Here is an 8,666-nt window from a genome sequence, read left to right on the forward strand (position 1 = left end):
GCCGCCCGTGCCCGCGGCCCCGCCCCCCCCTCCGCCCCCGCCCCCCCGCAGCATGGCGCTGTTCGAGCAGATGCGGGCCAACGTGGGCAAACTGCTCAAGGGCATCGACCGGTACCGGGGGCCGATGGGGATAGCGGGGGGCCGCGGGGGGGCGGGCTGGCGGGGGGGGCTGGGGATAGCGAGGGGGGGGCCGGGGCCGCGGGGGGGCGGGCTGGCGGGGGGGGGCTGGGGCCGGGGCCGCGCGGGGGCGGGCAGGCGGGGGGGGCGATGGGGATAGCGAGGGGGGGGCCGGGGCCGCGGGGGGGCGGGCTGGCTGGCGGTGGGGCTGGGTAGTGGGGGTAGACGGGGATAGCATGGGGGCTGGCTGGTGGTGATGGGGGTGGGGGGAGATGGGGATAGCGTGGGGGCAGGCTGGCGGGGAGGGGGGCTGCGTGGGGGCGGGCTGGCGGTGGGGCTGGGTAGTGGGGGGGATGGGGCAGTGGGGGGGATAGCGTGGGGGCTGGCTGGCGGTGGGGGGGATGGGGGCAGCGTGGGGGTGGGCTGGCGGTGAGGGGGGATGGGTTGCAGGGGGGCATGGGGCTGGCTGAGGGGGATGGATAGTGGGGGGATGGGGCAGTGGGGGGGATAGCATGGGGGCTGGCTGGTGGGGGGGGATGGGACAGCGTGGGTGCTGGCTGGTGGGGGGATGGGTAGTAGGAGGATGGGGATAGCATGGGGGCTGGCTGCTGGTGAGGGGGGATGGGGCTGGCTGGTGGGGGGGATGGGGGCAGCGTGGGGGCGGGCTGGCTGGTGGGGTGGTGCCTGATACAGGTTGGGTGCTCTCGGGACAGGTGCCTAGGATGGGGGGGCAGAGAAAAGGGCTGGGGATGACTGTAGCTGGGCCTGGATTTTGAGGTGGGGGGGCTGTGGTGTCTGGATGGCATTGTCTGGAGGGGGTGTCTAGTATGAGTAGAGGAAAGGCCTGGGGGCCAATGACTGGGTGGGCAGGAGCAGAGGGCCTTATGGGAGTGGAGGGGGAGCAGGGCTTGGTGGGCGTGGAAACGGCTGGAGGCCGGGGTGTGGTGTGGGGGAAAGGATCTCCTGCGAGCTGGGGGTGGCAGGGGACCTGTCGAACACTGGACCCCCCTTCCCTCCGGGGACTTTGTTGAGTGTCTCACCGACCCCTCTGCATGTCAGGTACAACCCCGAGAACCTGGCCACACTGGAGCGCTATGTGGAGACGCAGGCCAAGGAGAATGCTTACGACCTGGAGGCCAACCTGGCCGTGCTCAAGCTGTGAGTGGCGGGGGATGGAGGGGGCACCCATCACCCCTGCATCGTGCCAGGGAGCAAGACCCGTGCACGATCACGCAGAGCAGGGCTGGGGGCATGGGCACGTTTGAGGGTTCCTGGCTAATGCTGGGCCCCACCAGTTACAGGGAGACTCCCTGGTGCAAATGCCTGTCTCGGGGGCGGCACAGAGTGGCTGCGATCGCTAACCTAGTCCTTATGTGGCTTCGAACCCCGTGGAGCCAGGCCCATCACGGTCAGAGCCGTGGTTAGAGCTCAGAGTAGTTATTCAGAGCTGGGCAGTTGACTAACCACCACCAAGGGCTGGGAGTTGAAGGTCACCAGACTGGAAATGGACACTTAACAGGGAGGGTAATTAGCAATTGGAACAGCTTACCGGGAGCCATCGCGGACTTTCCATAGCTGGCAATTTTGAAATTGGGACTGGCTGTTTTTGTGAAAGATTCTGTAGGTCAGGGAGGAGTTGAGTTAAGGCAGTCCTGGGCTATACGGGGGGGGGCAGATGATCACAGCGGTCCCTTCTAGCCTTAGGCTCTATGAATGGTGCACAGCTTCTCCTGATGTCTGCGTGGTGATAAACCTGGGTTTGATGGGTGCCCCAGGGCTGCTGACCTCTTCTCTCTCTGTCCTCAGGTACCAGTTCAATCCTGCTTTCTTCCAAACCACCGTCACGGCTCAGATCCTGCTCAAAGCCCTGACCAACCTGCCGCACACAGACTTCACCCTCTGCAAGTGTATGATCGACCAGGCTCATGTATCCTTCCCAGGCTCTTCCTGGCATGCCTCTCTTGCACCCAGCGGCCTGTCCAACTGCTCTGGTCTCTGAAGGGCTCTCCCCACAGATTGGGGTGGCATAGGCAATGATGGGTGTACACCCTCGCTCTGGCCTGGGGGAGACGCCCCCAGCAGTGGGAAATAAATTCATGAGCCACTGTCCCTTGGCTTCTGAGCGTGACAAGGAGCGAATGGTGTTGGCTTTAGGTGATGTGAACAGGGAGCTCCTTCAAGACGAGCCAGTGAACGGTGGTCGGCTGGTGAGGATGCTCAGTACTGACTTAGATCAGAACCAGCGCCCTAAAGGGGGAGGAGCCTTGTCTCCCATTCCCCTGAGCCGGTCACTCCACCTGTACATCGTTCTGTTGCGTCTGTTTCAGTTCCCCTGGCGGGTGCTTGGCTTTCTTGTGCCAAGGAACAGGTTACCACTTGCTCTCCTCCTTCCTTCCCTCCCAGCTGAGCCCAACCACGGGGAGCTTGGAAGTTTCTTCTGGACAGCAGGGCTTGAAGAGGGAAATATCTGCTCTTCATGGAGGCACTGGAATGCCGCTCTCCAACCCCCTGGCCTTGAGCAATGAGTGTCGGGGACAGGGTGACTTGCTCTTGTGCTCCAGCCCTGCTAGCTCAGCTTCCTTCCCCTCTCCCATGCATGTTTCCCTTGACCCCTGCACCTCAGCAAGAAGAGAGACCGATCAGGCAGATCCTCTACCTGGGGGAGCTACTGGAGACCTGCCACTTCCAGGCCTTCTGGGTGAGTGTCCCCTCCCCCAAGATCTTATTGGGCTTTACCAGCCTGAATGACTTGCGCCTCTTAGCCCACCTACTCTCTGAGGGGGAAACTGGCCCAGCAAGTGACATCAGCTCAGCGAGTCTGTGCAGTGCTGGGAATCGAACCCAGGAGTCCTGGCTCCTGGCCCCTGCTCTAACCCCTTGGCAACATCCCTCCCAGAGCTGGGACTAGAACCAGGAGTCCTGGTGCCTGTCGCTGCTCTAACCATTAGTACACACACCTTTCATGAAGCAGAGGTTTGCAGTTGGGCTCCCTAGGACACAAACCCAAGGGCTTCTACATCACAGCGTAGACTGGTGGCTGGATGGGCTCAGGAGGAAATTAACCACCTGGATGTCCACTGGTCCCCTTTAGAAGAACCCAAAATAGAAAGGGAGGCAGACTCCTTTCTCTGCAGCATTCGTCACTGGCCACTGAAATAGTTGGCCTGTTGCCTTGTGCCCCATGGCCCTTGCTGCGCCCTGTAGTTCCTGCAGCTCCCTGGTTGGTGACTGTCCTGTGCTAACGCAGAGTCCTTCCTCTGCAGCAAGCCCTGGATGAGAATATGGAGCTTCTGGATGGGATCACAGGGTTTGAAGACTCAGTTAGGAAGTGTAAGTCTGGCTAATAATGTCACACTCTGCCCCGGTGCGCCCCGTTCCCTGATTGCAGTGTCCTCTTCCTGGTGGGGATCAGGGACCAGTCACCGAATCCCTTCTGGTGGCCGGCACGTCAGCTGGTAAGCCAGGGCCCTGGAGTTTTGGGCTGGAGGTTCCTGCATTGTCCCTCTGGGAGCTGGGTGCTGAACCAGGGCTTGTTCACTCACTGTGTCTCATTGCCGTCTAATGGGGCTTGATCCACCTGGGGCTAACACCTCACTCTTTCCAGCAGGTGGGTCAGGTTCAGCCCCAGCCATGCTGGGTGGGGAGGGGGAGGTCAGCTCATGTGGAAATAGCAACCTCTGTCTCTTCTGTGTCCTCACGTAGTCATCTGCCACGTGGTGGGGATCACGTACCAGCACATCGACCGGTGGCTGCTGGCTGAGGTGCTGGGTGACCTCTCAGGTAAGGCCCTTCAGTCCTCCAGCGCCTGCCATGGGCTCATGGGTGCCACCCGCACTCATTGTTTCCTTGGCAGGTCTCCCATCCCTGCTCTGAACTAGCTCAGCAATGACAAGCATCTCTCACAGGGCTCCTCCTGCCCCATGGTATTACCCCACAGACAGATCAGGGCTGTGCCTCTGCAGGCTGGGAGCAGACAGTCCCTACGGGGGGTGGGGGGCATTGGCTGACCTGGAGGCTCATGTGTTGAGGAGATGCTGTGGGACTGATGAGTGGGCCCAGCTCAGCGCAGTTAAACCCGGGACTGAGCTCGGCTGTGCTGTAGCAAAGAACAGAATCCCTTCCTGTGTTCCCTTGGCTGGGGATCTCTGCCCTCGTATCATGCATGGGGCAGGGTGCCTGACTGGGCTTGGATAGGAGCCGGGGGCTCCTGCCAGCCAGCTCTGTGATCTCAGCTGGCAGGTTAAAAGGGGAACAGCCAAGGTAGCAGGCAGCCCTGCTGCAGACTTGTGGGGCTAGAGGATCAGAGTTGGAGCAGCGCCCTAGCCCGCCTGGGGCTGGGTTCCTGTGTCACCCGAGCAGAGCTGCCCTGGCTGAGACTGGCTTGGCCTGCAGGCTCTCGCATCCACCGCTTCCCACGATGGTCCGTCCTTAGACGTGATCCCATCCGGCACTAATGGGAGTGGCAAAGGCTCAGCTGAACAAAGCTGAGAGCCCACCTGCTCAGCCTTCCGGCCCCTCTGTCTGCAGACAACCAGCTGAAGGTCTGGATGAGCAAATACGGTTGGACAGAAACAGAGTCGGGCAAGATCTTCATCTGTAACCAGGAGGAGAGCATCAAACCCAAGAATATAGTGGAGAAGATCGACTTTGACAGTAAGTGCTGAGTGCTCGCCTCGGCTCTGTGTCAGGCCCCTCGCTGGGATCACCCAGCTCTCAAAGGCCCCAGTGGGGGCCTTGCTGGAGTAAGGCCTGCATTTGGGATCCAGCAGTGGCTGTTACAGGCTGTTAATCTGTGGGGGGGTGGGAATGGATCCATTGAGCGGGGGTTTATTTCCACCCTTCCTCTGTTTGCAGGTGTCTCCAGCATCATGGCTTCCTCCCAGTGATGGGCCCTCCGTCACCACCCTCCTCACTGCTCCACGAGAATTCGCTCAGGGGCTCTGTTCGGTTCCCTTTTTAACACCAGTCCAACCTCGGCCAATAAAAGCACGTCGTTGATTCTGCCTCGGGCCTGTCTCCTTTCTTCTCCGTGCAGCCTTGAACGTGGGAACCTGGAGCTGATTGGCGCTTGGGGGGGTGGTGGGGGCAGCAGGCAGAACCCCAGGGGTGTAAGTGGGGCCCCAGCCAGCACAAGATCCCTGAGAAGCTGCTAGTTGCAATCGACTGCGCCAGAGAGGCGGTTGGTTCCAACACCGGGGGGATTGTCAGCCAGGTGGCTCCAAGCAACGGGGTAGGAGGGCAGGGAGCAAGGGAGGCTGCTTTGGGGCTGAGCAAAGAGCTCTGCCCAGCTCTTGTCTCTGCCCCACCCTTGCCTCGTCCTGTGTCTGCCTCGAGGGACCCCACTGAGAGCAGAGCTCCGTCTGAGGCCCGTTCGGGCCTTTGCCCCTGTGCGAGCCAAGGAGGACACAGCAGCTGCCTATCAGTGCCCAGTGGCACTCAGGAGGGGAGAACTGAACGTGGGGGTGGGAAACGAAGGCTGGCAGCTTCCTACAGCCAGCACTGGGTGACAGGGTGCCCGCTGTCTGTGCCTTCAGGCAGGGACTGACTGTTCTGCATTGTGTGGTAGCCCTGGGGCGCGAGGTGCTCTGTGTGACGCACCTGATATCAATGCTCGTTACCTCCAGCTCTCTGAGGGGAAGCCCTACGCTGCAAAGGAGAGTGAGGGATGGCCAAGGGACTTACCAAAGGCAGTGCAGCTGGGAAGAGAACCCCGCAGGCCTGCTCCCATTCTCTGGCAAGGGGAGCCTGGGGCTGGACAGCCTGTGGCAAGAACCAGCAGGAGCCATTTCCAGTGAGGGGTAAAGTGGAGGAAGGGTCTGGTGCTGCTCCCCCCTGCCTGCTGGGCTGGGCCCCAGTGCGGTTCTGCCTTCCAGTCCACACTGGCTCGATTGCACAGAGCCTTGTCCTGCTGCGCTGGTCTCCTGACCAAACACCCAGTCAATACAGGACAAGCTGGCCAGGGAGCTGGCGCAGTGCTGCAGCCAGCCTGGAGTAGGCAGGAGCTGCTTTGAGGCTCCTGTTTAAACAGCAGGACTCCTGGGTTCTGTTCTTGGCTTGGGCGGGGCATGTGGCCTGAGGGCTGGAGCACGGCTCATGGCAGTCAGGCCCTCCGTGCTCTGTTCCCAGGGCTAGGAGCAGTTTGCCCCTCTGAGACACTTTTGCCTTCTCTTAGTGAAGCTGGTTCTGGGCACAACGCTGGTCCTTCAGGCCCTGAGGCTCCCTGCCTGCTGTGCCCAGTGCAATCCAGAGGGGGGCAGCAGCGCTCCACGTCAGGCTCTGGTGAGCATCTGGCTGGTGCAGGAAGCATGGGAGGGAGCCGTGCGGCTTGTTCACTCTCGCCCTGCCCATGGCCTCATACTGGGCCTTGGGCTGGAGGCTGGTTTCTGGGTTGGGGCTGGAAGTCGGGGGGTAGCTGGTCTCCCCCTGCTCTGGTCGCAGTGAGGTGTCTCCTCTCAGACCCACGCGAATGAGAATTGTTCACTGCATCACGGCAAGGTGGGGGCGTCTCTGCCCCAGGCTGCTGGGTCGCTGCCAGCAAACGCCTGCCTCTGCCGGGCGCGTAGCTAGCAGGGGCTAGACATCCCCCAGCGACCTCCCCGTGCTGCAGGGGATGAGGCTGCCAGCCTGCACTGTGGCAGAGCCCCGGACCTCAGAGGGAGGGGGGACTCCAGCCATGCAGCAAGGGGCTGTTAAGGGCTGTTCTCTGACTCCAGCCCAGTCAGTGGCCCTAGTTCCGGCCTGGATCTAGCGAGTGGAGCTGAGAGACCCACCTGGACAAGGTTGGAGTGCGTGTGAGGGAGATTCTTACAAGGTTGAGCCCATCCCCAGGCTGGATCGGCCCTGGTTTTGCTGCAGACATGCTGGACTGACACACAAGCTTTGTTCTGCCAAGGCCCTTTATCCAGCTCTGTGGCACAAAGGCCTTTTGTCTGCTGCTTTTTATAGCTGGCACTGTCCGGCTTTGCCGGAACATCCGTGTCCTGCTGCAATGTTGAATCTTCCTCCTGTTGTTTCCCTCTTCCTCCCCCTATGCTAGGGTGAAGCTGTCTGGGATCCAGGACCGCTGACTGACTCTGGTCCAGGGCTTACCCCCTTGTGTTCATTCCCCGCAGAGCCCTGTCCCCGCCTCCTCCGCTACGGGTTGAAATGGGAAAGTCCGCAGCTTGATTCTGCAAGGTGAGGGCACCAGGAGGTGTTGGTTATGGGGGTGGAGTGCTGCTGGCTCAGAGCACGTGGGCTTCTGGGGGTGATGGGCTGGCTCAGCCTGCAGGGTCCTGCCTCTGCGATCAGCTGGCGAGAGCATTCCTCTAGCAAGAATGTGGAGCACTCCGGCGGTGTAACGGGAACAAGCTGCGGGGATTTGTCTTCCTGAGGCTGGAGAGATGTTGGCAAATGGCACGTGGACTGGGAGAGTGAAGGTGTGTTGAGGGGGAGCCATGGGGGGACAGGACAAGGATCCTTCACGCTTACAGCATGAAACTGAGGGCTTGATCCCATCCCGTCTACACCCTGTGGGCGTGGCGTGTGCGGACAACAGCAGGATCGGGCCTAGGCTTGGACAGACAGACACCTTGTCCCCGGATACTGTGCTGCTGTCTCCTGGTGCTTAGTGGGGTGTCTCGGGGGCTGTGCTGATACAGGGGCCCACGGGATCTTCAATGACCGGGAGAGGCCAGGACCTCCAGTGATTCCAGTCCTGCTCCTATTGCAGGGCTGTCCCTGGCCTGGGCTGCGTAATGATGCCTGCCCCTGCTTGGGCTGTCTGTGGGCAGTGGACGTTAGGACCTGTGGGTCTGTTGTCTGAGCTAAAATGACAGCCCTGTTTTCTGGAAGGCAGTAGCTGACTCAAGCCTCTCTATGTGCTGTAGCCACACCGAGGTAGGGTGTGTTAGCAGGGGCCATGCCGGGGCTGGGAACGGGAGTGTGTGCGTCTGGATGTGAGCTGTGTATGTAGCTTCCTTTACCAGGCCCGTTTCTCTCCCTTTCCCTGTCCTCCCAGCTCCTGTCACCGGCTCTGTCCCATTCACTCCCTCTCACTGGACCACAAGATGCTGCCGTCCTTGTTTGCGAACGGGGGCGCGAGCTCTGAGACCACGCAGTTGGTGAACCCAGGTGGGAGCTGAAGGCAGCGGGGAGACACGATCTGGCCCAGCCCTGCATGCGTCTCAGCCGGCCGATTGTTCCTCCCCACGTGAGTGATGCCATTTAGCAGAGTTTCAGAGTAGCAGCCTTATTACTCTGGGAGTGGATGGGTCATTACACAAAGTAAAACTATTTCCCCATGTTTATTCCCTCCCTCTCCCCCCCCACTGTTCCTCAGATGTTCTTGTCAACTGCTGGAAATGGCCCACCTGGATTATCACTACAAAAGGTCCCCACCCCCCGCTCTCATGCTGGTAAAAGCTCACCTTAAGTGATCACTCTCCTTACAGTGTGTACGGTAACACCCATTGTTTCATGTTCTCTATGTATATAAATCTCCCCACTGTATTTTCCACTGAATGCATCCGATGAAGTGAGCTGTAGCTCACGAAAGCTTATGCTCAAGT

General features: G+C 60.5%; 1 protein-coding gene and 1 long non-coding RNA gene across 2 annotated transcripts; both read left to right on the forward strand.

Moving 5' to 3' along the window:
• The first annotated feature begins 1 nt into the window (after nt 1).
• Nucleotides 2-5,120, forward strand: EIF3K (eukaryotic translation initiation factor 3 subunit K). The gene is made up of 8 exons (XM_084612162.1): nt 2-111; nt 1,177-1,275; nt 1,924-2,044; nt 2,741-2,815; nt 3,381-3,447; nt 3,820-3,897; nt 4,645-4,770; nt 4,972-5,120. Exons 1-8 carry the CDS (start codon nt 53-55, stop codon nt 5,001-5,003), a joined length of 657 nt encoding a protein of 218 aa, XP_084468288.1. The 5' UTR covers nt 2-52; the 3' UTR covers nt 5,004-5,120.
• An 899-nt stretch (nt 5,121-6,019) lies between these two features.
• On the forward strand, nt 6,020-8,666 carry LOC311511996. Its single transcript, XR_014709376.1, has 3 exons — nt 6,020-6,396; nt 7,154-7,535; nt 8,117-8,666. It is a non-coding gene; the product is annotated as an uncharacterized lncRNA (long non-coding RNA).

Source organism: Lepidochelys olivacea, assembly GCF_965140295.1.
Source record: "Lepidochelys olivacea isolate rLepOli2 genome assembly, chromosome: 23".
Taxonomy (NCBI): Eukaryota; Metazoa; Chordata; order Testudines; family Cheloniidae; genus Lepidochelys; species Lepidochelys olivacea.

Coding starts and splice junctions, on each gene's coding strand:
- EIF3K (XM_084612162.1), top strand. CDS start 53: ATGGCGCTGTTCGAGCAGATGCGGGCCAACGTGGGCAAACTGCTCAAG. Junction 112..1,176: donor CTGCTCAAGGGCATCGACCG/GTACCGGGGGCC, acceptor TCTGCATGTCAG/GTACAACCCCGAGAACCTGG. Junction 2,045..2,740: donor GTATGATCGACCAGGCTCAT/GTATCCTTCCCA, acceptor CCTGCACCTCAG/CAAGAAGAGAGACCGATCAG.